Below are 27,926 nucleotides of genomic sequence, written 5' to 3'. Positions count from 1 at the left end.
GTTATAATATCACATTTTAAATTTGCAACATGAAAATTAACATATTCAAGCAATTTTAGGGAGATTTTTTTTGCCGGGCTCAGTGTTCATTTGTGCACTTACTTTGTGGAGTAGTAGTATGTAGGTTACTATAGGCATTCAGCAGCTTAAATCTGACAGCACAGCCACCCCCCATAGAAACCTGCTTTGTGGTCTGAAATGGAGGAACCACAACAGATATCAGAGATCTCTGGCATGGTTCCTCCATGGTACACACAGGGGATGCTTAAAATTTGCCGGGACTTCCCAAAAATGGGTGTTTTGGGAGGAAATTCCTCAAAATAGGATTTTAATACCTACCGGTAAATCCTTTTCTCGTAGTTCATAAGGGATATTGGGGGAAACTAGTACAATGGGGTATAGAAGGGGTCCAAAGGAGCCAAGTGCACTTTACATTTCTTCAACTGGGTGTGCTGGCTCCTCCCTTCTATACCCCCTCCCACAGGCAGTTATAGGTAAAAACGTGCCAGAAGAAGAAAGGACATATATGAGAGAAAGAAAACATGATAACAAAGGGTGGTGAGATTTACACACCAGCACACCACAAACATATAATAACCAGCAATGGCTGGTAACAACAACAGCAACAGCTGAACAGGGTTCTATAGAAAAAGTACCTGCAGAAATGTCAACGCACTGAGGCGGGCGCCCAATATCCTTTATGGACTACGAGAAAAGAATTTACCGGTAGGTATTAAAATCCTATTTTCTCTAGCATCCATAAGGGATATTGGGGGAAACTAGTACGATGGGTACGTCTCAAAACATCCAGAACGGATGGGAATGTGCGGAGACTGCTGCAGCACCACCTGCCCAAACTGGGTATCCTCTTTGGCTAGGGTATCAACCTTGTAGAATTTCACAAAAGTGTTCTGCCCCAGCTAGGTAGCAGCTCGGCATAGTTGCAAGGCCAAGACTCCACGGGCAGCCGCCCAGGAAGAGCCCACTGATCTAGTAGAGTGGGCCTTCAGAGACTTAGGAACAGGTAAGGCTGCCGGCACATAGGCCTGATGGATAGTAAGCCTTATCACACGAGCAATGGACTGCTTCGAAGCAGGACAACCGTTTTTCTGTGCATCATAGAGCACGAACAAGGAATCAGTCTTTCTGATCTGAGCTGTACGCTTGACATAAATCTTCAAAGCACGCACAGCATCCAATGCCTCCGGAGGAGCAGAAACATCAGAACCGGACGGAACCACAATAGGTTGATTCAGATGAAACGCGGAGACAACCTTCGGCAGGAACTGTTGTTTAGTCCGGAGCTCCACTCTGTCCTCGTAAAAGAGGACTTTTACACAATTAGGCCCCTAATTCTGAAACACGTCGAGCAAAAGCCATGGCCAGTAACATCACCGTCTTCCACGTGAGGTACTTGTCTTCTACTGTCATCAGAGGTTCAAACCAGGAGGACTGTAGAAATTTCAACACCTCATCGTAATCCCAGGGTACCGTAGGCGGCACAAAGGGAGGTTGTATGTGGAGTACCCCTTGCAAGAAGGTCTGAACTTCTGGCAACACTGCCAATTTCTTCTGAAAGAAAATGGAGAGAGCTGAAATCTGGATCTTAATGTAAGCCCTTATCCACACCAGCCTGCAGAAAACATAGGAAACGTCCCAAGTGAAACTCTGCAGGTGGATACGTGCGTTCCTTGCACCAAGAGACATATCTCCTCCAGATATTATTATTATTATTATTATTATTATTACTACCAGTTATTTAACTAGCGCACACATGTTCCGCAGCACTTTAAAGAGAATATTTGGCCATTCACAACAGTCCCTGCCCCAGTGGAGCTTACAATCTATATTCCCTTGAAAACTGGAGAGAAAGAAAGCTCTTGTGTGGGCGCACTCTTAGAAGAAGAAAGAAAAGATATTCTTCAGATATGAATCGAAAAGATATTTAAAACATATATTTATTTAGCAATTAATTAAAAAGTTGATAGTATCCCACTGAGATCAAAAGAACAAGATTTTTTGTTTTTTATTAATTATATCAAATGAGAAAAAGTATGCGAAAAAATAAGTAATGTTCTGGTCTGAATAGTCACATGAGACAAGTTAGAAAGGTTGCAGACACCTGATAGTCTGACAGCCGTTTCTCCTGACCAGCACAGAAATTCTGTGTTAATAAGACCAAGCAGGAAGATCCAATTTAATGTCTTTGAAAGACCACTGAGAGGGTCAATACTGGACAGATTAATGGTCACCTGTTTTTCATATGGCACAATTTATCAACATATCTTATACATTCCTGAACGTACGATGGTAGACGTGAGAATTGGAAGGAAAAGACGAAGGAGGCAATAAGACAAGGAAAAAGACCCAGACTGGGTGGAGGGATGGGGGAAAGGGGAGGAGTGAATGATGGTGATGCTGCTGTTGGTGTCCACCCTTGAAATGAAGGGGAATATCCTTCTCTACAACACCAGGTATTCCCAGGGAGTCTCCTCTCAGGTACTAACCTGGCCCACCGCTGTTTGGCTTCCAAGATCGGACGAGATCGGGCATTAACAGCGTAGTATGATAGTAGAGAGGCTATCTACCAATGAGAGTGCACCTATATAAGAAAGGTGAGGGAATGAGATGATAGAAAAGAATACAGTCTAGTTAATGTGTGGATCTGCTTTCCACGTTAGGCAAGGTGAGTCAGTCACCAATGGTGACGTGGTGCACCCTGGATCGTGGATGAGAGTCCACTGAAAAAAAGGGGTGGGCCAGTGAGGATGGGAAAGAAAAAAAGAAGAAAGAAGGAAAAAGAAAGAGAAAGAGAAGAAAAAATGAATATGACAGTAGGTTTGTGTTGATAACCATAGGATGATTATCCAAAAAAAGAGAGAAGGAAGGAGTATCTGTATATAGAAAAAATTATTATACCATAACAAAAGGCGTCAGGTAAATTTGTGAATCACAATAAAGATAAAAGATATGTTTAGTGCATGGGCACCTATGAGTACAATGATATATATTCACTGTTGATATGAGAACAGTGCAAATGAGCACCTATGAGTACAGTGATATAGATTCACTGTTGATTTGGGAACAGTGCAATGTACTGCTCAGGTGAAATCTGGTGACAGAATGTGCAGTAGGTTAATTAACATGAGGATTGATGAAAAAAAAGGGAGAAATCCCAAAAGATTTAAATGTTGAAAATGATACTCATGGTGTTAAGGTGTCAAAATCCGGGAACCAATGGTGACCAGTAAAACCTCCATGGAAGAATCTCCTGCTGGGATCCGTGGAAAACGCGTTTCACCCGTTGGGCTTGTTCACTTCCGGGATCTCGCATTAGCAATCTCAGTGTAAGATTTAAAAACTTTGTTTATTGGTATAGCAGCCAATGAAATTTTACCTGCTGATTAAGCCTGATAGCGGGGATGATATGTACGCGGGCTATGGGAGCGTATTACCAGCGCTTCCTGGCCGACGTCAGCAGCACGTGATCGGATCACGGTCATAGGGGAAGCGGTGCTAGTAAGCATGCGCAATGGAAACAGCCTTGTCGCCAAGGTAACCCGGTGCATGGAGCGGCGCCATATTGGAAGAGGGTATACCAGGGGTTGATGTGAACAATCACCCTGTAGTCATGGTAACCATGGTACGGAGAGCGGCACCCTGTTAAGAGAGGGTATACGGGATTATAATGCATTGGGTAGTGGTATTGAGGTAGGTAGGTATGTAATTTGACATGAGGAATTGTGTCACGCCGAGGTTATGGGCAGGTATTAAACCTTATGGCAAAAGCTGTGAAAAGAAAGGAGCACTTTATTAAGTGAGCTGAACTGGGCTGGTGGTGTGCTGATGATTACAGCGGGATACAATAAAATGAAGAGAGGGGGGCGGTGGGTAAATTACCTGATGAAAATAGGGGGTGACAGAGGAGAAGTGCATGGGGACCTGAAAGGTGATTAGGGACTGGGAGATGAGAAATAAAGTGAATGGGATGCCCCCCTAAATGAGGAGGCCTTAGATGTGGAGAAAAGTGATATAGCTGTGAAGGGAAAAGTTATTGGTAGGGATAGCAAAAATTACGAGGTGATATGAAAAAAATGTTGTATGCAATGTATCAAAATTGTGTATGGGAGAGACGGAGGTATCCTGGGAAAGGTGATGATGGTGGATGTGGGGGGGGACCACCTGGATAGGTGAATGGGGGTGAGTGGTATGAAGTGGGTGAACTGAAATAGAAAAAGGATTGGAAGAATTGGGAAGGGGGGGTGGTTTAGGAACTAGGAGTGACAATAGATGATGAAGATGTGTGCCCTTGATGAAGGGCAGCACTAGGGGAGGGTAGGAAGGGATGCAGATAAGGAGTGATAGTAATGCACCGAATGGTGTCGTGTCTATGGGGTTGACGTGGACCCTTTACATTAGTGGGGGTGGATGAAGTGGATGAAGTGAGAAAAAGGAAAGGAGAAAATAGATCCATTTGAGATCCATGGACATACCGTATTTGCCGGCGTATAAGACGACTGGGCGTATAAGACGACCCCCAACATTTCCACTCAAAATATAGAGTTTGTTATATACTCGCCGTATAAGACTACCCCCTTCCACACACCAAATAAAACGTAAAAGAACATCAGATTTGTGACATACTGTATATTATGACCTGATAAGAGATTTGGATAGGGAGTATTTATCAAGGTATGCATAAGAAGGGGGGAGGGGGCGAGGAGAAAGTTGTAAAATGTATAAAAGTATACCCCTGTGTGCATTTAGTGTTACCGGTTTCACATGAGTGCCATTAGTATTAGTATTAGTGCCATTACAGTACCTGTCATTGTCACCATTGTACGGCCACAACGCGACTGCAGCGCCTCCGGCCAGTCCCTGCATCTCCCTGTAATTGGCACTAGTGACCCGCCGCGGCCGCACTGGATATCGCGCGATACTGGATGGTGAGTAGAATGAGGTGGGCGGGCATCGGGAGGCCACTATGGGCACCGGGCGAGTATCGGAAGGCCACTATGGCAGCTATGACTATCCCAACTGAAGTGCACCCGGCGTATAAGACGACCCCCCCACTTGGAGGCATGTTTTTCAGGGCAAAAAAGTAGTCTTATACGCCAGCAAATACTGTAATTGAAAGTGTTTATAGAAAAGCACCATAATTAATATTTTCATTCAGTCCATGGGGTCTTAGAGTGCCAAGGCGAAAGATCCATTCGCTCTCTTTTTTGTACAATTCTTTGGTCATGTCGCCCCCTCGTATGCCCAAGTGAATGCGATCTAAGCCAAAGACTTTTAGATCCTTCATTAGACCTTTGTGTTGAAAATGAAAATGTCTGGCAACCGTGGTGAGTTGTCTCATACGTGCCAGATCTTTGGATGCATTACGAATGTTCCCCAGATGTTCTAAGACCCTCTCTTTTAGTTTTAGTGTGGTCATACCGACATATTTCATATTACAGCTGCAAGTAATGCAGTAAATTACCGCTTGGGTGTTGCAGTTGAAAAAATGTGATATTGTGGTTGATTGACCATACTTGTCTGTGACCATATTGGTTTGAAATATGTGTGTACATGCCTTACATTGGCCGCACGGAAAAGAGCCTGTTGTAGTCGGCTTCTTACGTGCTGTGGTCAGCAGGTGGCTCCAAACTAGTCGATCTTTGATGTTTTTTGATCTACGCCAACTCATCTGTATCGAAGGACCCACAGCAGAAGATAGATCCGGATCCAATTGGAGTATGGGGAGATGTTTGGTTATAGCATCTTTGAGTAATCTCCACTCCGGGCAGAAAGTTCCTATAAATCTAACTGAATCCGCATTTTCTGGAGTTGTCTTGTTGGTCCTAAAGGTTAGTTGATCTCTCTTGACAGATGTGGTAGATTGGTAGGCTCGTTTTAGTGATCGTTTGCTGTATCCTCGGGCAAGGAGGCGCCTGGTGAGATCCCAGCTCTTGATTTGAAAAATGTGATCCTCAGAGCAATTGCGTCGGAGTCTAAGATATTCTCCTTTGGGTATATTCTCAATGGTCGGCGGAAAATGAGAGCTAGTTTGGAACAGGAGACTGTTGGTTGCAGTCTCCTTTCGATATAGCTCTGTTTCCAGATAGCCCGTGTGCGATCTGTAAATGTTCAGATCGAGGAAGGGAACCTGCTTTGAACTGATGGTATGAGTCAATCTGATGTTCAAATTATTGGTATTCAGTAAGCCAATGAATTCCATTAGGAGTTCCCTTTCTCCATTCCAGATGATAAACACGTCGTCAATATACCTCAACCATAAATCCACATGTGTGGTGTATTTCTCATTTGCTGAGTTGAAGACATGGAGATGCTCCCACCACCCCAAAAACAGGTTGGCATACGTTGGGGCGCATGCTGCGCCCATTGCTGTACCCCTTATTTGTAGAAAAAACTGATCCTGGAAAACGAAGTAGTTCTTGGACAGGACAAAGTCAAGTAACGTCAGGAGAAAATCCGAGAAATCATTGGTTCCTCCTTGATCTAAATAGTGCTTGACAGCTGTAATTCCTTGGTGGTGATTAATGCTAGTGTAGAGGGCTTCTACATCTAGGGTTACCAATAGAAAATTATCTTCACAATGTACATTGTGGATCTTGCGTAGTAAATCTGCTGTGTCTTGCAAGTAAGAAGGTAAGGCAAGAACATAGTCACGAAGATGAAGAACGAGGAACCGACTCGGTTGTTCCAAAAGGCCCCCATTACCAGACATAATTGGTCTTCCAGGCGGTGTAGAGGCATCCTTGTGTATTTTCGGAAGTAGGTAAAAGGTTGGAGTTCTCGGATTCTGTGTTGTTAGATATTTTTGTTCGGATCTGGAGATCGTGCCTTGTGTTGTTGCCCGTTGTATTATGGAGTTATAGGCATTCAAAAATCCCGTGGTAGGGTCATTAAGAAGTTTTTTATAGCAGGAGATGTTAAGGAGTTGCCGGTGAGCCTCAGAAATATACATTTCTCGTGGCCAAATCACGATATTGCCACCTTTATCAGATGGTTTAAAAATCACGTCATGCCAGGTTTCCAGTTCTTGTAATGCTTTACGTTCTTTAAATTTAAGGTTCTTGGGAAAATGGTAGAGGCCCTGTCGGGTTTGGGCATAAATATCATCGAATTCTTTAGAAACTCGGTTAAGAAATACCCTGATCTCCGGGTTGTTATTATCAGGAGGGAAGAAAGTCGATTTGGGTCTACATTGGGGCCTGTGGGTAGTAGGTGCATCCATACCTGATTCGGCCTGCAATTCTTCTAATTCTTGGATAGCATTGAGGTCGGTAGTGGAGAGATCTGAATCCATATTATTCTCTAATGGTCTCCCTTGTTGTTTGAAAAATAATTTTTTTAGGAGAAGCTTCCTACCGAACAATCTCAGATCTTTTTCCCAAGAGAATCGGTTAAAGGATTTGGATGGGGAGAAGAAAAGTCCCTTGCTAAGTACTGCCATGTGGTCCGGAGAGAGGGACCTGGTGGATAAATTGATGACTTGCAGTAAAGTCGAATTATTAGAGTCTACCTCACTGGCTTTCTCTGCCGGGCCGGATATCGTGCTGTCCTTGCTGTATCCCAGTCTGAGTTTCGACCGTCGTGTCTTCTTTCCCCCTCTCCTTGTTTTCCTCGTGTTTTGACGCGGCCTCTTGATCTCTGACTTGGGCCTAAAAAACGAGGGTGGAAGTTGTCACTTTCCTCTTGACTCTCAAAGGTTTCGCTTGCCGAATCTCCACTCGTAGAGGATTCGAATTCTGAAAAGGTGGGATCTTCCCTTGGTTTTCGGCTCCGACTCAGAGGTGTCGGATTCCACCTGAAAATATCCCCTCTCGCGAAATCTTGTTTATCGCGAATAAATTTGGTCCATTTGCGATCCACTATGGTCTGTTCATACAGATCGATTTCTTTCTTATGTTTTTCGAAAGCCGCCTGGAAGGGTAAATCCTTTTCCCAAATTTCTAGGGTCTTACCGATTTCCTCTATCTCCTTCTCGACTTGGTCTAATAACAGAGTGTCGTGTTTCACTAAAAGGTGAAGTAATTCATGTGAGCACTTAAGTAGGGCCGCTTCCCATTCACTCTTCAAATTATCACTCGCGAGAGGGAAGGAGGGGAATACCTTGGGTCTGAGGCCACGTGGCACGATCTTATGTTTGATATAATTTTCTAATGTAGTGACGTCCCATGAGAGCCGTGTCCTCTTCTGCAAGTTCTTCTGTAACTTAGAAAAGGAGGTACGCCAATCTGAGTTGGGAGTGGGGTGTTCGTAAGTATCTGAAAAGGGGTCCGCAATGTTGATATTCGGACGTTTTGATAATTCAGTTTTCAGGGAAAAGGTGGACATGTTAGGTTGGCAGAGCCTGTTTTAATATAAGTGTCACCCACCTATTAACAGATATAGGAGGGCTCACTTGACAATCTAAGGAGCTAATTAAAAAGGATAGCTGCTAAAAAAGAGATAAGATCCAGGGGGAAGACAAATATAGAATTGAATGAGTAAGGAAGCTGAAAGCTAATCTAAGGAGACCGTGCCTGGGTCAGAGGCTGTATTTATCCTACAGCATAGAGGATTACTAACAAAAAAGAGAGCGACCTGGCACCGGTATAAATTGTGATAAAGTGAGAGAAACCAAAAAATTGGACAATTATTGGAAAGGGAAAACCTTTCAATTGTCGACCCTATTGGTGGTGCGCTTGGAGAGAGCTGAAATCTGGATCTTAATGTAAGCCCTTATCCACACCAGCCTGCAGAAAACATAGGAAACGTCCCAAGTGAAACTCTGCAGGTGGATACGTGCGTTCCTTGCACCAAGAGACATATCTCCTCCAGATATTATTATTATTATTATTATTACTACCAGTTATTTAACTAGCGCACACATGTTCCGCAGCACTTTAAAGAGAATATTTGGCCATTCACAACAGTCCCTGCCCCAGTGGAGCTTACAATCTATATTCCCTACAACATGTACACATTTACACCAGTGTTAATTTTTGTTGGGATTCAATCAACTTACCAGTATATTTTTGGATTGTGGGAGTAAATCGGAGTTCCCGCAGGAAACCCACGCAAGTACGGGTAGAATATACAAACTCCACACAGTTAGGGCCACAATGGGAATCAAACCCATGATCTCAGTGCTGTGAGGCAGTAATGCTAACCATTACACCATCCGAACTGTGAGAATAGTGTTTTGACGTCACAGGTTTCCTGGCCTGAACCATGAACCAATAACTTTCTTGGAAAGGCCCTTGTGAGCTAGGATGTTCCGCTCAACCTCCATGCAGTCAAACGAAGACACCGTAGGTCCGGGGTAGACAAAAGGTCCTTGTTGAAGAAGATCGCTCCTGAGTGGTAGAGGCCAAGGGTCTTGGACAGAAATGTCCAGAAGATCTGCGTACCACGCCCTCCGAGGCCAATAAGGGGCAATTACAATTGCCTGGACACCTTCATTCCCGATTCGCTTTAGCACTCTTGGGAGCAATGAGATCGGATAAAACAGGTAGACCAGCCGGTAAGGCCTAGGCGACGCCAGTGCCCTCGCCTGAGGGTCCCTGGTCCGCGAGCAATACCAGGGAAGTTTCTTGTTGAGACGAGAAGCCATCATGTCTATTTGTGGGCAACCCCACCGGTCGATGACCTGCTGGAACACCAGATGGTGGAGTCCCCAACTCCCCCAGGTGGAGATCGTGACGACTCAGGAAGTCCGCCTCCCAGTTGGCCACACCCATAATGAAGATTGCAGACATGGCTCTTGCATTTCTTTCCGCCCAGAGGAGTATCTTTGACACCTCTCGCATGCAGGCTCTGCTTTTTGTCCCTCCTTGTCGATTACCGCTGTGGCATTGTCCGACTGTACCTGGATCGCGTGATCCTTGAGCAGAGGAGAGGCTTGTAGCAGAGCATTGTAGATCGCCCGAAGTTCCAGAATGTTGATTGGAAGGAGGCTTCCGTGGGCTGACCACCTGCCTTGGAACTGCGCCCCTTGGGTGACAGCTCCCCATTCTCTCAGACTCGCATCCGTCGTGAGGAGGATCCAATCCTGAATTCCGAAACTCCTGCCCTCCAGGAGATTGAAGGACTGTAGCCACTGCAGGTGGGAAATCCTGGCCTCAGGTGACAGCTGAATCATCCGGTGCATCTGTAGATGTGATCCGGACCACTTGCTCAGGAGATCCAACTGAAATTTTCTGGCATGGAACCTCCCATACTGGATTGCCTCGTAGGAGGCAACCATCTTTCCCAACAATCTTATGCAGAGATGTACGGACACTCAAGTAGGTCAGAGCACAATGTGGACCATCTTCTGAAACGTTGTCGTCTTGTCCTCTGGTAGAAACACCTTCTGTGCCACAGTATCCAGCAACATCCCCAGGAACAGGAGCCGCTGAGTTGGCTCCAGGTGGGACTTCTGTAAGTTGAGGATCCACCCATGGTCGGACAGAAAACGGATGGTGTGGTCGATATGGAGCAACAAAAGCTCAATGGATATCGCCTTTATCAGAAGATCGTCCAGATAAGGGACCACATTGATCCCTTGGACCCGGAGTTGAAGCATCATCTCCGCCATCACCTTCGTGAATACCCTCGGGGCTGTTGACAGGCCGAAGGGCAGTGCCAGGAATTGGAAGCGATCAGCCAGCAGGGCAAACCGCAGGTACGCCTTATGAGGAGGCCAAATCGGAATAAGGAGATAGCCATCCTTGATATCCAAGGAGACCATAAATTCCCGTTCCTCAAGGCCCGCAATCCCTGCTTGCAGTGATTCCATTTTGAACTTGAATACCCTCAAATAAGGATTCAAGGATTTCAGATTCGGAATGGATCTGACCGAACCCCTTGCCACGTAGTGGTACTGGAACAATGACGTGGGACTGGACCAACTTTCAGATAGACTGTTGCAACATAACTCGCATATCCTCCAAAGCTGGTCGAACTCCAGCTTGTAGCCTTGAGAAACGAGTTCCCTGATCAAGGCATGCATCCTGGCAGGAGGTCTCCCAGACGCGGCTGAAGTGACGCAGTCGAGCTCAGACCTCGAGATCCCCTCGGGGTGGGTGGGCACCGTCATGCTGAGGCTTTAGTGGAAGCAGAACTGGTGTACTGTTCATGAGAACCAGTACTTGCAGGTTTTCTGGACTTGCCTCCAATGCAGCTAGAGGCAACAGAGGTACCTCTGGCCTTCCATCGAAATGTACGAGATCGAAAAGGACTGAACATACAGTCCCGGATAGGAATGTCTCACCGGCGGGGCCCCAGTGGGGAGAAACGAGGATTTCCTAGCAGTAACCTTGGAAATCCATGCATCCAACTCAACCCCAAAAAGCCATTCCCCAGGAAAAGGGAGGGACTCCACAGTACGTTTGGATTCTGCGTCCGCAATCCACTGACGCAAACACAAGGCCCTGCGCGCCAACACCGCCATGGTCGACATCCGAGCAATTATGTTCCCCATCTCCTTGAGGGAATGACAGAGGACACGAGTAGTGTCCTGAATGTGCTTCAGGAGGGTTCCATGGTAACTAAGGGCATATCCCCCGAGAGGCCTCCCTGAATTTGTGTGGCCCAGGAATGAATGGCATGGGTCATCCAGCAACACACAATTATATTTACGGGTAGTCTCTATATTTCTATCCCCAGGATCCTTCATAGTAAAGGAGCCCAGGGCAGGCAGCACCGTCTTCTTAGACGGACGAGAGACTGAGACATCCACCCCAGGAGGTTCCTCCCAAAATTTTCTACCTTGAGGAGCAAATGGGAAAGTGCGCAAAAACTTTTTGGACACTTGGAATTTTTTGTCTGGATTTTTCCAGGCTTGTTTGAATAAGTAATCAGGGAAAGTGATATTGGCTTATTTTGTACAAAGAAAAACGACTGCTGTGAAGCAGTGTCCTCTAGAGGGAGCTGTAACACATCCCTTATATCCAAAATGAGAGGTTCAATACCCTGAGTAAAATCGGGATCCCCACTAAGATCATCCTGTATATCATCATCTGTATCAGAGCGCAGAGCAGGTAAACCACACTTCTGGGGACCTGCATGAGAGAGGGGGGCTGTGCATCAGCCCTAGCAGCTAAATCTGCAACAGCTTGTTGCAGTAGCTGAGTTTTCTACACATTAGCAGTGAGCTGGGATGACATATCTGACATCATAGTTTTAAGAGACTCTAACCAGTGGGGCTCTGTACCCTCTCCCCAAACCTCTTCACTAATTTGTGAATATTGACTGCATTGCTCATGGAGAGAATCTGGAGAGAATCTGGTGTGACAGATACTGTAACATCTTGTACTTACCCATATTTCACAGTAAGTACAAAAACATACACACAGACAGTTATAATGCAAGCCTGCCCTACTGTATGTGAGAGGAGACACAGAGAGAGGGAGAATACCAGCACACCCTGAGCTGCACAGCCCCAGTGAGACTGTCAGCTCTGTAAATCACAGTAACACTAACAAACTGCAATCCTAAGTAGGCTCAGAGTACTGTACACAAGCAGCTCTTCCCCTTAGCTACACCCCGTACCAGTTTCCAGCGTTTGTGAAGCAGGAAGCGCTGAGTGTGCGCTGTTGATGGCTGCTGTAAACAGAGGAAGGCGCCAAAACGCAGCTGGTCCCGCTCTGAGGAAGCCCCGCCCCCTCCAATAGCGCCGGAGCTGTACATATTATTTATACTGCCAATGTCTCCAAATAAGCTTAAAACTTCACGCAAGTGCTTAATTAAGCAGTTTTGTGCCAGTGTACACACGAGGGATCCTAGCGGGACCCCACAGGGAGGGCCCAGTACGCCGTGCCTGTGGTCAGCTGCACTTTGAACCGGGGACCTCCCTAGCGGGGTCCCCAGTGTGTACTCACCACCGATGTCACCTTCAGGCAGCGTTAGGGGTGTGCGGCGTGCTGCAGCTGCGACAGTCAAGGCGCAGTGCCCCTCTGAACCAACAGCCCCTCACAACGGAGTTCCTGCAGCAGAGAAGCGGCTCTGCACCTTGCAAGGCCGGTGACGCCCCCCCCCCCCCCCCCCCCCCAACTCCCACGGCGCAGGCATGCTGTTGCCCAGACAGCATACCGAAAAACGAGTTTTATAGTAAGAACTTATCTTTGTTAAAACTCTTTCTGTGAGGTACACTGGGCTCCACAAGGAATGGACAATGGGGTGTAAAGTAGGATCTTGATCCGAGGCACCAACAGGCTCAAAGCTTTGACTGTTCCCAGAATGCATAGCGCCGCCTCCTATATCACCCCGCCTCCCTGCACAGGATCTCAGTTTTTAAACCAGTGCAATGCAGTAGCAGGAAAAGAGACGACAATGGTTAGTAGCCACAACACCGCATTCTCACGACAGGAGACGTGTCAGCGGCTAATGCCATACCAACCCAAAGTAGCTAAGTGCGTCAGGGTGGGCGCGCCTTGTGGAGCCCAGTGTACCTCGTAGAAAGAGTTTTAACAAAGGTAAGTTCTTACCATAAAACTCGTTTTCTGCTGCGGGGTACACTGGGCTCCACAAGGTATGGACAATGGGGATGTCCTAAAGCAGTTCCTTATGGGAGGGGACGCACTGTAGCGGGCACAAGAACCCGGCGTCCAAAGGAAGCATCCTGGGAAGCGGCAGTATCGAAGGCATAGACCCTTATGAACGTGTTCACAGAGGACCACGTAGCCGCCTTGCACAATTGTTCAAGGGTCGCACCACGTTGGGCCGCCCAAGAAGGTCCAACAGACCGAGTAGAATGGGCCTTAATGTGATCAGGAGCAGAGAGACCAGCCTTCACATAAGCATGTGCAATCACCATTCCAATCCATCTGGCCAGAGTTTGCTCGTGAGCAGGCCAGCCCCGTTTGTGAAACCCAAACACAACAAAAAGAGAATCAGATTTCCTAATAGGAGCAGTTCTCTTCACATAGATACGGAGAGCCCGTACCACATCCAAAGACCACGCTTTGGGAGACAGATCAGGAGAAAGAAGTGCCGGAACTACAATCTCCTGATTAAGGTGGAACGAAGAAACCACCTTAGGTAGATAGCCGGGACGAGTCCTAGGAACCGCCCGGTCACGGTGAAATATCAGATATGGGAAACTACAGGACAAGGCACCCAAATCCGACACTCTTCTAGCTGAAGCAATAGCCAGCAGAAACACCACCTTAAGGGAAATCCACTTAAGGTCAGCTGAACCAAGAGGTTCAAACGGAGACTCTTGTAACGCCTCCAAAACCACCGACAAGTCCCAAGGAGCCACAGGCGGACATAGGGAGGTTGGATACGCAACACGCCCTGAGTAAAGGTATGCACATCAGGTAAGGTCGCAATTGTTCTCTGAAACCACACCGACAAGGCAGATATTTGAACCTTGAGGGAGGCCAGACGCAGGCCTAAGTCCAGGCCCTGCTGAAGAACAACAACTTGTCTATACTATACTTGGAAGCGTCTTAATCGTTAGATAAGCACCAAACAAAGTAAGAATGCCAAACCCTATAGTAAATCCGAGCCGAAGCCGGTTTCCGGGCCCGCAACATAGTTTGAATGACCGCCTCAGAAAACCCTTTAGCCCTTAAGACGGAAACTTCAAGATCCACGCCGTCAAAGACAGCCGGGCTAGGTCCTGGTAGACACAGGGGCCCTGAACGAGGAGGTCTGGGCGTTGTGGAAATAGAATTGGACGCTCTGACAATAGGCCTTGCAGGTCTGAGAACCAGTGCCGTCTGGGCCACGCTGGAGCTATGAGAAGCAGAATTCTTTTTTCTTGCTTGAACTTCCGAATTACCCTGGGCAGGAGTGACACTGGAGGGAACACGTACGGCAGCCAAAACCTCCACTGTACCGCCAGCGCATCCACGAATGCTGCTTGAGGATCCCTTGTCCTTGCTCCGAAGACCGGAACCTTGTGATTGTGTTGAGACGCCATCAGATCTACGTCTGGAAGGCCCCACCTTTCCACGAGGAGTTGAAACACTTCTGGATGGAGGCCCCACTCGCCGGCATGCACGTCCTGACGACTGAGAAAGTCCGCTTCCCAATTCAGGACTCCCGAAATGAATATTGCCGATATGGCCGGTAGATGGCGTTCTGCCCACTGTAGAATCCGTGAGACTTCCTTCATTGCTAGGCGGCATCGAATACCGCCTTGATGATTTATGTAAGCCACTGTGGTGGCGTTGTCCAACTGTACTTGAACAGGACGTTTCTGAATTAAATGCTGGGCTAGGTTCAAGGCATTGAAGACCGCCGCAACTCCAGAATATTAATCGAGGGGAGGGACTCCTCCTTGGTCCACCGCCCCTGAAGGGAGTGTTGCTCCAGCACTGCGCCCCAACCTCTTAGACTGGCATCTGTCGTCAAGAGGACCCAGTCGGATTTCCAGAATGGACGGCCCCTGCACAGTTGTTGGTCCCGGAGCCACCAGAGCAGCGACAGACGGACCTCCGGAGTCAATGAGATAATTTGAGACCTGATCCGGTGAGGCAGGCCATCCCAATTGGCTAGAATCAGCCTCTGGAGAGGGCGAGAGTGAAATTAAGCGTACTCCACCATGTCGAATGCTGACACCATGAGGCCCAGCACCTGCATCGCCGAATGTATTGACACTTGCGGACGAGATAGGAAGCAACAAATCCTGTCGTGAAGTTTCAGGACTTTCTCCTGAGAGAGGAACAACCGCTGGTTGTGAGTGTCCAATAGTGCGCCCAGATGCACCATGCTCTGAGCAGGGATCAGGGATGACTTCTTCCAGTTGATGAGCCACCCGTGGGCTTGCAGAAACCGGACCGTCACATCTAGATGACGCAGGAGAAGTTCTGGGGAATTTGCCAGGATTAACAAGTCGTCCAAATATGGCAGTGTCCTGACACCTTGACGGCGGAGTACCACCGTCATCACCGCCATGACTTTTGTAAAGACTCGCGGAGCCGTTGTTAAATCAAAAGGTAACGCCCGAAAATTGGTAATGGCAGTTGCCAATCGCAAATCTCAGGTATTGCTGATGAGACACTGCTATAGGAATATGCAGGTAAGCATCCTGTATATCCAGGGAGACCATGAAGTCCCCAGGCTCAAAGGCCAGAACTATAAAGTGAAGGGTTTCCATCCGGAACTTGGAAACCTTCACAAACCTGTTCAATGCCTTGAGGTTGAGAATGGGCCGGGAGGACCCATTCGGTTTCGGGACTAGAAACAGGGGAGAATAGTACCCCCGGCCCCTCTGCTCAAGAGGCACCTGTACTATGACTCCTGTATCCAGGAGGGTCTGTACCACTGAATGTAGAGTGTTTGCCTTTGTCTTGTCCAACGGGACATCTGTCTGGCAAAATAGACGAGGGGGTCGGTTTTTGAAGGCTATGGCATAACCTCGAGTGAAGACTTCCCGTACCCAGGCATCTGAAGTGGTCTTCAACCATTCCTGTGTATACCCTAGAAGCCGGCCCCCCACCCTGGGATCCCCCAGAGGGAGGCCCGCCCCATCATGCGGCAGGCTTATCTGTCTTGGAAGCTGGCTGACGGGCCGCCCAAGCTCTTTTGGGCTTAGGCCTACCAGGTTCGGAAGTACCAGGTTTGGAAGTGCGGGCCTGCTTGTTGCACGCCTGACCTTTTGCTTTACCTGAAGGACGAAAGGGGCGAAAGGAAGTACCTTTAGCCTTCGACACAGAAGGAGCAGTACTTGGCAGACGGGCAGTTTTGGCAGTTGCCAAGTGAGCCACAATCTTATTTAAATCCTCCCCAAACAGAATATCTCCCTTAAAAGGGAGTACCTCCAGGGTTTTTCTAGAGTCCAGATCCACAGACCAGGATCTCAGCCACAATATCCGGCGAGCCAGGACTGACGTAGTAGAGGCCTTGGCTGCCAGGATACCGGCATCAGAAGCCGCCTCTTTAATATAACGAGAAGCTGTGACAATATAAAACAAGCATTGTCTAGCATGGTCAGAGGAGATTTCAGCATCTAACTCCAAGGCCCATGCTTCAATGGCCTCTGCAGCCCAAGTAGCTGCAATAGTGGGCCTTTGTGCAGCACCCGTGAGGGTGTAAATCGCTATCAGACAACCCTCCACGCGTTTATCCGTAGGCTCTTTTAGAGACGTGACGGTGGTGACCAGTAGAGCTGAGGAAACCACCATCCTAGCCACATGTGAGTCTACTGGAGGAGGCGTTTCCCAATTCTTAGACAGGTCCGGCGCGAGGGGATAGCGAGCCAGCATCTTCTTTTGAGGCACAAACTTCGTACCCGGGTTTTCCCAGGGTTCCTGACGTATATCAATTAGCTCAAGCTCAGGAGAGCTCACTAAACAGCACCCAGCTCGTCCGGGCACAGATTCAAACTGAGGTCTGGAGGAGGGACATAGAGGGAGGAGCCAGAGCACACCAGTATCCAAATTCTTTCTTAAAGTGCCCTGTCTCCTGCGGAGCCCGTCTATTCCCCATGGTCCTTACGGAGTCCCCAGCATCCACTAGGACGTTAGAGAAACTTGTTTAATCACCTTCTGACGCTTGAACCTATCTGGTTTCTTAGGAGGAACGGATGACTCGGGATCATCCGTAATCTGTAAAATTAACTTAATAGTCTCCAAAAGATCAGGAACATCCACATGTGAACTACCCTCCCCATCAGCCGTATCTAAGTCAGAACCTGTGGGGTCAGTGTAAGTGCCGTCTTCATCCGACGAGGTGTCAGTGACAGCAGTGGATTGTGAGGAGACAAGCGCTCGCTTAGAGGACCCCTTGGACGTAGGCGAGCGACGGTCAGACTTTTCAGTAGTCAGGGACTGGTTCAACTTCTTTATTTGAGCAGATAAATCGTCCGCCCACGGCAGGTTAGCTGCAGGGACCACAAACGGTTGCACCGGCATTGGGGGTCCCATAGGGGGTGTTAGTTTATGAACTTGCATATGCAGAAGCGTGGAAAAAGCGGCCTACGGCAGGTCATTATTTGCCCCCGTTGCCACCGTCCCAATGGGGCGCAAGGAGCCCCCAGAACCAGAGCCCAAAGCTGCTATATTCTCCTCATAGGTACCTGAAACATCAGCAACACCGGCAGTGTGTTCAGCCCCAGAACCGTTACCCTCAGAAGCAGACATGATATAACTTGCAGTATCAGGTAACACAGTACAATTTGTCAGCAGCACAATACCTCTAGCCCAAACCCCTGCGCAGTGTAGTCAGCACTAGCAGAGATAAAGGAGAGATATGGTGATTAAATCACAGAGAAAAATACGTACTACAGTATATCTTTGTGAAAATCCTATATTAGATAAAACCTGACGCACCAAGCCCACTCAGGTTATAGAATATAGGGATAGCAGGTTGAGTGAAAGACACGAAATGGACACTACTCAGCTATCAAATGCACACACAAATAGTCACAGTCTGTACAATGCAGAGGTTATTACTAACAATAATACTGCACTGGACTAGCTTACACAGCTATATAACAATAGATATAACAGTACACACTAAGAACTGGATGTATATCACAGGGTAATTGTACTAGGAAACCCTGACTAAGTGCACTCTTTCTTAACTAACACTGACTAAAAAAAGGCAGGTAGAATACTTAAGTGTCTTGTAAAGTCACAGCACTGACAACCAGGCGGCTTTACATAGGAGGATTTGCCCAAGCATTCCCAGGAACAGTGAGCTGAGGGATAATGGCGCCACAGACACTGCCAGGGAGTGAGAGAGAGAGACAGATATGCAGCTCCAGAGTAGGAACATTTGCAGAAAATGGCACCCTGGGGCTGGGGGAGGAGCTTCAGGTCCAAGCTCTATCCCCCTGCTGGCAAAACCACCGGGTACTGCGGGCTCTAATAAAACGGTTTAGAGAGAAAACCTGACCTGTCCCATGCCCTGGTGATCTAGTGGGATCGCCTGTACTGCCACAGTGTCCACCGCCAGCGCGCGCGGCCCGCCTCCCACTGACCGCGCCGGATCGCGATAAAGACCGGGTCCCGCAAGCGGGACCCACTTACCACCTTCCGAAGCGCGGCCACGCGATCCCGGAGAGCCCCCGTCGTGTTTGCCTGACAAGAAGAAAACCGGAGCCTCCTGCTGTAGTTACCCGGCAACCAGGGCTCGGGAGTGTACAGCGCCGCTGGGGAGAGCCGGAGCTGCAGCCGTGAATGTCCACTGACATGTAACACTGCTGCTGCCCTTAAAGTCTTCACTTTTTTCCTCAGAAAAAAAGCTCTTCTTAGGGCTGCCTGGAGCTGCCCCTCTGTTAAGTGCCTGCTACTGCAGCACCAACTACAAAACTGAGATCCTGTGCAGGGAGGCAGGGTGATATAGGAGGCGGCGCTATGCATTCTGGGGTCAAAGCTTTGAGCCTGTTGGTGCCTCAGATCAAGATCCTACTCTACACCCCATTGTCCATTCCTTGTGGAGCCCAGTGTACCCAGCATCAGAAAAAATAAAAGTTTTAAATGAAATTGAAGAAAACTCTCTGGAGCTCAGAGATGTGCATCCTCTCCTGAGGGCACTTTTTTCTAAACTGCCTGTGGGAGGGGGCATAGAGGGGATGAGCCAGCACACCCAGTTGAAGAAATTTAAAGTTCACTGGCTCCTTTGGACCCCGTCTATACCCCATCGTACTAGTTTCCCCCAATATCCCTTATGGATGCTAGAGAAATATGCTTTAAAAAATTTGCTCTTAAAAGGTGACGGCAAAGATTAATGTTTAAATGTATATTGCCGACATAATGATTTAACAAACATTAATACTGTGTCATCATAAATGGTTCAATATAATACTGCCGACAATGTGATTGTTGATAGTGTGAATGTCAGCAAATCATACCAATTCTGGGTCATGGTACAGTGGCCCTCATTCCGAGTCGTTCGCTCGGTATTTTTCATCGCATCGCAGTGAAATTCCGCTTAGTGCGCATGCGCAATATTCGCACTGCGACTGCGCCAAGTATCTTTGCTATGAAGAAAGTATTTTTACTCACGGCTTTCTCATCGCTCCGGCGAACGTAATGTGATTGACAGGAAATGGGTGTTACTGGGCGGAAACACTGCGTTTTATGGGCGTGTGGCTGAAAACGCTACCGTTTCCGGAAAAAACGCAGGAGTGGCCGGAGAAACGGGGGAGTGGTTGGGCGAACGCTGGGTGTGTTTGTGACGTCAAACCAGGAACGACAAGCACTGAACTGATCGCACAGGCAGAGTAAGTCTGGAGCTACTCTAAAACTGCTAAGTAGTTTGTGCTCGCAATATTGCGAATACATCGGTCGCAATTTTAAGATGCTAAGATACACTCCCAGTAGGCGGCGGCTTAGCGTGTGTAACTCTGCTAAATTCGCCTTGCGACCGAACTCGGAATGAGGGCCAGTATGTATTTAGTTACCATGTGCATTATTAGGACCTTCATACAAAGTGCACACATAAAAAATTAAAAGCTGTCATTTACCTCTGGCCATCGACTGTACATATTGACACACCCCAGAGGTCTGGGCTAAATTTAGAAAGCTGAGGAATGTAATCTGCAACCTGTAAAAGAAAAAAGAAACATTATAAAATTGGTACAAATCATTTATGGTCAACCTTAACTACCATGATCATGTCTGTCAGTGAATAAATGCATTTGCATATCTAAGCTATCACTCGCTGGTCCCTATATAAAATAAATGACTGTCACCTTATTAGGATGTAATTTGCTTTTACACTGTAAAGTAAAAATAAGAAAGTAAAATTAGGTATTGCCTATTTTTTTTTAAACTTCCATAGAGATCGTCACGGTTCCCAACCTTCATAGAATGTTCAGGAAAACTCCATGAATGAATGGAAATCTAAAGCTGCCCGTGAGGTAAGGGAGAAGATACTGGGACCACAATGCACCGCCGAATTGTCAGACTACACATGCACAGCGGGAGGACATGCCAAATTCCTAGAAGATTGAGCCAGCCTTTCATAAGTTATTAATGTATTTCTCCTACTGAAGTTCAACAATGTATGAAATATTTAATTTGTCACCACAGTATTGGCTGAATAAGAATGTGTGAAAGGCTTAGGCTACAGCCACACTTTTTTATTAATATTAAAGGGAGTTATTAGCTAACCAACTCAAAAAAACAAGAGATGTATGCATCATTTAAAGCTTTTATGTGATCATGCTTGACTTTTACATACAGCATATTTACTGGATATGTGTGACACTAAATAAGACCATGGGTGGGCTTAGTCGCTCCCCTTGGGGAAAGCAAAACGCACGCCCTTGCTGTCACACAGAGGGTAAGATACAATTACCCATGAGATTTACCCCGTGGCTAATTATCTGCATTGCCCGATTCAATTAGCGGGGTTTACTCCATGTGTTAAGCCCAGAGGGAGCACTACTTCTTGCAGTTTCTATACATCTTTATTGTGTACATGCATCACCAGGTAATGGATGAGTCTCAATATTTTATATAAGCAGAAACGTTTAATTAGAAAGGGTCTGTATTTAAAGTATATCAAAATATACAGGCAAAAAGACTGATCATTTAACAGTTAACGCATGGGAACCTCACCTTTCCACCTGATAATTTTTTGGCGCTTTCAAAGAGCTCATCAATGTGTGAAGTGAAAGACATAAAATCTGGTATGACAAACTTTCTTCTAAAAGCCTGTGTGAGTAGCACAATGTTGCTTTGAACACACCTGTGGAAATACAAAATATATATTTTCAAAGAAATGCAGCATTTATGCAGAGTTTATAAATACATACTATAGGCTAGATTTCACATATAACAATAAATTAAAGTGTTTTCAATATGAACAACAAAAAGGAATATGTCTTATAAAAGGACCAGTTATATAAACTACAGAAGTGCAACAGAATTTGCTGAAGCTAAGTAGAGGTTTACAAATAAATGTTAATAAGAGTTAATAAAAACTTAAAAAGCTGTTTGTGATAGTGCGGCTTTTCAATAAAAATAAACCAGACGACTTTCTAGGAGGGGGCAGCTAGGTCGGCACAGCTGTGGGCAATGCGGTGCTGTGGCTTGACATAGGGGGCGTGATGCAGAGCAGGAAGCGGAGAGTGGGGATGTGGCCATGACCATCGCTGTACAATGCCGTGTTTACAGTTAGGAGCTGGTTAGTTGGTACTTTATCTCCGTCTACTTTATCTCTCTCTAAGGGTTGTTCTCAATAACTGTCGGAAGCTGCCGTCTTGTGGGAAAAACGTCAGCTTCCGACAGAAATAGGTCGGAAGGGGTTCCAACCTATTCAATAGGGGCTGATTTTTTCCGACAAGTCGGGAATTCCCGCCTTGTCGGAAAACACGTGGATCGGCGGATATTCGTGCTTCTGTCAGAAACTGGGCCAAATCCGACAGGTTTTGGCCCCTTTTCCGACAAACTCAATACGACTTGAAAACAAGTCGGATTGAGGTGAGGAGACAACCGGTGCTGCGGGTGGCTGGGGGAGCTGAGATCAGCGGCCGGCGGGAGGAGCTGGCTGCGGGGGGGACATGTCTGCGGCGGCGGGGGGAGGCGCTGCAGGGAGAGAGGTGCCTGGCCAGCTCCTCCTGCCGCCGATCTCTGCTCCCCCCACTGCCCAGCTTACCCCCACCGCCCTCCTGCTATCGCCCGCCGCCATCTGCGCACCTGCCCACTGCTGTCAGCGCATCTGCAGCCGCTGACAACAGCGGCAGGACGGGTCCTTGTGTACGGTCAAATCACACAGTCGGATTTGGCCGTCCATTGAATAGGGGTTGTCGGATCCATTCCAACAACTGCATGTCGGAATGGATCCGACTCTTATTGAATATACCCCAAAGGCTTGGTACATAGACCCAATACAAAACACTCCATGCCCCCACCCCCTTTAAAAGCATATACATAACCAGAACACTTGCACACGGACTCACAATTACTGAAATATAATGCTGGATAGTTGTTTGCGTTTGTTTTAACTCCAGCAATATCTAGTAAATAGTTATTTTTGCATATTTAATTATAAGATACTAAAGGTCGGCAAATTATTATTAATTATCTGTTACCAGATAAATAGAAAATACTGCACTGCCCCATCTAAACAAGAATTGTTTCACACGTTATTTCACACATTACGAGGGGGGGGGGAACAGGAATATCTACCGGTAAATCCTTTTCTCCTAGTCCGTAGAGGATGCTGGGGTACACTTCAGTACCATGGGGTATAGACGGTTCCGCAGTAGCCATGGGCACTTTAAGACTTTTCCAGAGTGTGAACTGGCTCCTCCCTCAATGCCCCTCCTCCAGACCTCAGTATAGGAACTGTGCCCAGGGAGACAGACATTTCGAGAATAGGATTCACTTTTTAAGTTAATGGTGAGATTCATACCAGCTCACACTTTAACCATGCCGCACAACATGGCAATTAACATAACACATGCCTACAAGCATGACCATTGCAGCAACGTGCTGAAAACTATTTTAACACAACACCTGTGTAAAACTTACAACTATGTAACAAACTGCAGGTAAAGAACACAATGGGTTTGGTGGCCAGCATCCTCTACGGACTAGGAGACAAGGCTTTACCGATGGGTATTAAAATTTTGGGGGTAATTCCAAGTTGATCGCAGCAGGATATTTTTTAGCAGTTGGGAAAAACCATGGGGTTTATTTACTAATATTCGTGTTTTGTCCGTTTTGAAGGGTGTTTGAACTCGAATGGTATCGGGTGCATTTTACTGCAACTTTTTGAATCCTGATACGGTCATTCACTAAGCTGCCGAGTTTTGCACAATCGTTTTTTCCGATGTCGATGTGATTCGTAATATCAGGCAGTGTTTTACGGGAGTGATGAGTAAAACACTGCCTGAAAAAACACAAGGAAACCCGGCCAGATCTATGAGATCCGTGCAGGGCTTCATTGTGTACCTTAAAAAGTTCATTAAAGTCTATAAAATTATGAAAAAAATTGAGTGGGGTCCCCCCTCCTAATCATAACCAGCCTCGGGCTCTTTGAGCCGGTCCTGGTTGAAAAAATATGGGGGGGGAAATGACAGGGGTTCCCCCATATTTATTTAATCAACCAGCACCGGGCTCTGCGCCTGGTCCTGGTTCCAAAAATACGGGGGACAAAAAGCGTAGGGGTCCCCCGTATTTCTGAAACCAGCACCGGGCTCCACTAGCTGGGGAGATAATGCCACAGCCGGGGGACACTTTGATATCAGTCCCTGCGGCCGTGCCATTAAAACCCCAACTAGTCACCCCTGGCCGGGGTACCCTGGAGGAGTGGGGACCCCTTCAATCAAGGGGTCCCCCCCCCTCCAGCCACCCAAGGGCCAGGGGTGAAGCTCGAGGCTGTCCCCCCCATCCAAGGGCGGCGGATGGGGGGCTGATAGCCTTTTTGTAAAAATGTGAATATTGTTTTTAGTAGCAGTACTAAAAGTCCCAGCAAGCCTCCCCTGCAAGCTGGTACTTGGAGAACCACAAGTACCAGCATGCGGTGGAAAACCGGGCCCGCTGGCACCTGTAGTACTACTACTAAAAAAATACCCCAATAAAAACAGGAGACACACACCTTGAAAGTATAAGTTTATTACATACATTCACACCTCCAAACATACATACTTACCTATGTTCACACGAGGGTCGGTCCTCTTCTCCATGTAGAATCCATGGGGTACCTGTGGAAAAAATTATACTCACATAATCCAGTGTAGATCGGTCCTCTTCTGTTCTTTGTATAATCCACGTACTTTGCAAAATAATAAAACGCAAACCCGACCACGCACTGAAAGGGGCCCCATGTTTTCACATGGGACCCCTTTCTCCGACTGCTAGGACCCCCCCCCCCTGACTCCTGTCTAAGAGGGTTCCTTCAGCCAATCAGGGAGCGCCACGTCGTGGCACCCTCCTGATTGGCTGTGTGCTCCTGTAGTGTCTGTCAGGCAGCACACGGCAGTGATACAATGTAGCGCCTATGCACTCCATTGTAGCCAATGGTGGGAACTTTGCGGTCAGCGGTTGACCGAAAGTAACCTCACCGCTGACCTCATCGCTCGAACCCCCGTTCTTCTTATGATCTTGAGAATCTTTGGAATTAGTGGAAGTGGAATGAACACATACACCGATCAAAACACCCACTGGGTCACTACTTCATCCACTGCTATTTCTTGTGGGTCTCTCGAGCTTGAACAATATCTCTGAAGCTTCTTGTTGAGAAGAGATGCCATTATGTCTACTTGAGGAACTCCCCGATGACCCGTCATCTCTGCGAAAACTTCTTGGTGGAGGCCCCATTCTCCTGGGTGGAGATAGTGTCTGCTGAGGAAGTCCACTTCCCAGTTGTCCACTCCCGTAATGAAAATTGCCAACAGAGCTCTTGCATGTCTTTCTGCCCAGAGGAGTACCTCTGCCATTGCCGCTCTGCTTTTCGTTCCGCCCTGATGGTTTATTTACGCCACTGCTGTTACATTGTCTGACTGGACCTGTAGGGGCTGATCTAGAAGAAGATGCACTGGCTCTCAACTCCAGAACATTTATGTGGACAGGTTTCTTGACGGGAGGTGAGAACTGTGAAGCCACAACAGGAGCGAAATTCTGTCTTTGGACGACAGGATTATCCTCTGATGCATGTGTAGATGGGATCTGGACCACTTGTCCAATAGGTCCCTGTTACAGAGTAATGAACATCTCTACACTGTAGCCTTGGCCTACAGTGTAGTTCGCATTTGAACAAGACAATCCCAGCACATGGCCAGCTCAGCTCACTGATACAGCTAGCCCACATGCTGTGAAAGACACACCCACAGGTTGAATATACCTGAACACTTGAAATCAGAGCTCACACACTCAGAATCTACCTAGCCCTCAGAAGCATGGACCTTGATACGCCTGGGAAGCTTGGGAGTCATTCCCCTGGAAAGCTAAGTATAATACTCTCAATATCTCGTAGATAAATTACATAGAATAGTTAAATATGTGTTTGTGGTAAAGTAGTTGTGAAACGATTGGCATAGAATAGTTAATTTGGAAATACATTTGATTTTAAGGTTAATGGTACTTGTGAAATGATGTGATTGTGATAATACTCTATGAAATCTGTAATGAATTGGAACAGTAGACAATCTGTAGCATAGCATTCCTGGTATACATTTGTGGATGGTGATTTATAACAGATTGTAGTGGTTTTGTATGGTGCATCTTGCTGAAGTATAGAAGTCAACACATACTTCCTTTTGTTACTGTAGTCATGTGCTTGTAGCAATGGCATGCTGATATTTGTGGTTACTTGGTGATCTGGTCTTGTGATGGCTCATATGGACAGCATGAGATATGTGGTGATGTAATTAGATGGCTTGGAATTGTGAAATCAGCACATTATGTTGAAGCTTATACATTTTGGAATATAGTGGAGTCTTATGGCTTCTGCTATGTGACTATGGCCTAGCAAAGAATGCCATGTGTTTGGACTTGCACACCTAAAATGGCTGCTGGCATTCCCTTTTGAACCATATGTTACAGACTTTGGAATCATGGGAGTTTTCCCAAAATGGAGTCTAGCTTCTGTCCCATGCGGTCTGTGGACAATGCAGCCACATGCTGCCCCTCCCCCACCCACACACAAACACACACATACATATACCAAAACCAATCCCCTAAGGTATTTCTCTAAGATATATATCTTTTCCAATATATATCAATAAATCTAGGATTTAGCCGAGTGCTTTGAGTGATATCTCCCCAGTAATGAATACATATATACACACATACACACATTATCACACTTATTTCATCCTGTTTGTTATATAGTTTGAACCTGTAAAACTATTATATGGTGACTTGCATTGTATATTTGAACAATACTGTTAAATGATAAAAGTGAATTCTATGAGTAGCAATTGTTTGTTGAAATACATTCTTATGATTTACATTCTATATGATTGGCGTGCATTCTTCTATGAACAGAATATTCCTAATGATTTAAAGATATATATGTCTAGATGCAACCTCTGCGGGTTTGTTAATAAAAGGTACACAATTAGTGATGAATTATTATAAATCACTAAAGGGTTAAAATTATACATTTGCTTCAAAGATATGAAATATAGTTATATAATACAAGCAATAGAATCAAACAGAGAAAAGGAGGGGAATAGAGAAGGAAAATATATACTCCTTATCAGTACCCCTTATCAGTCCCACTGGAATACTCTGGCATGGAATCGGACGAACTGTAGGGCCTCGGAGGCCGCTACCATCTTTCCCAACAAAAGTATGCATTGATGAATCGATACCCTTGTTGGTTTTAGAATTTGCTTGACCATTCTCTGGATTTCCAGAGCCTTTCCTACTGGAAGCAATACACTCCGTACTTCTGTGTCCAGTATCATCCCCAGAAACGATAATCTGGTCGTCGGTTCCAACTGTTTGGAAAATTTATGATCCAACCGTGCTGTTGAAGTACTGTCAGGGAGAGTGCAATGCTCTGCACCAACTTTTCCTTGGACCTTGCCTTTATCAGGAGATCGTCCAATTAAGGAATTATGTTGACTCCTTGCTTTCGAAGGAGAACCATCATCTCCACCATCACCTTGGTAAATACCCTCGGTGCCGTGGACAGCCCGAATGGTAAGGTTTGAAATTGTAATGACAATCCTGCACTGCAAATCTCAGATAAGCTTGATGCGGAGGATAGGAACATGTAAGTAGGCATCTTTTATGTCCACTGACACCATGAAGTCCTTCTCCTCCAGACTGGAAACCACTGCCCTCAGAGATTCCATCTTGAATTTGAACCTTTGTAGATAGAGATTCAGTGTTTTCAGGTTTAGAATCGGTCTGACCGAGCCGTCCGGCTTCGGTACTACGAAAATTCTCGAATAAAACCCTTCTCCTTGTTGTGACAAGGGAACCAGGACAATTACTTGATCCTGACATCATTTTTGTATTGCTGCTGATACCACTTCCCTGTCTGGAACAGACGCTGGTAAGGTCGATTTGAAAAACCGGCATGGGGGGAAC

At 46.6% G+C, this 27,926-nt stretch overlaps 1 protein-coding gene and 1 pseudogene across 6 annotated transcripts in view; both read right to left on the bottom strand.

Annotated features, from left to right (window-relative positions):
• LOC134945051 (glutaminase kidney isoform, mitochondrial-like) overlaps positions 1–27,926 on the bottom strand; it is a 1,232,451-nt gene that overhangs the window by 827,745 nt on the left and 376,780 nt on the right. For all 6 annotated transcript variants that reach the window (XM_063934082.1, XM_063934081.1, XM_063934084.1 and 3 more), the window contains exons 4-5: positions 21,495–21,624; positions 20,396–20,475 (exon numbers count right to left, since the gene is read on the bottom strand). In XM_063934082.1, the coding sequence (XP_063790152.1) occupies positions 20,396–20,475; positions 21,495–21,624 (210 nt within the window). The remainder of the gene's footprint in view (positions 1–20,395; positions 20,476–21,494; positions 21,625–27,926) is intronic.
• Positions 2,460–2,577, bottom strand: LOC134947027 (5S ribosomal RNA; annotated as a pseudogene).

The sequence above is a fragment of the Pseudophryne corroboree genome, chromosome 7 (assembly GCF_028390025.1).
Source record: "Pseudophryne corroboree isolate aPseCor3 chromosome 7, aPseCor3.hap2, whole genome shotgun sequence".
Taxonomy (NCBI): Eukaryota; Metazoa; Chordata; class Amphibia; order Anura; family Myobatrachidae; genus Pseudophryne; species Pseudophryne corroboree.
The sequence above is the reverse complement of the archived record's forward strand: the minus strand, read 5'-3'. Positions and strand labels throughout refer to the sequence as shown.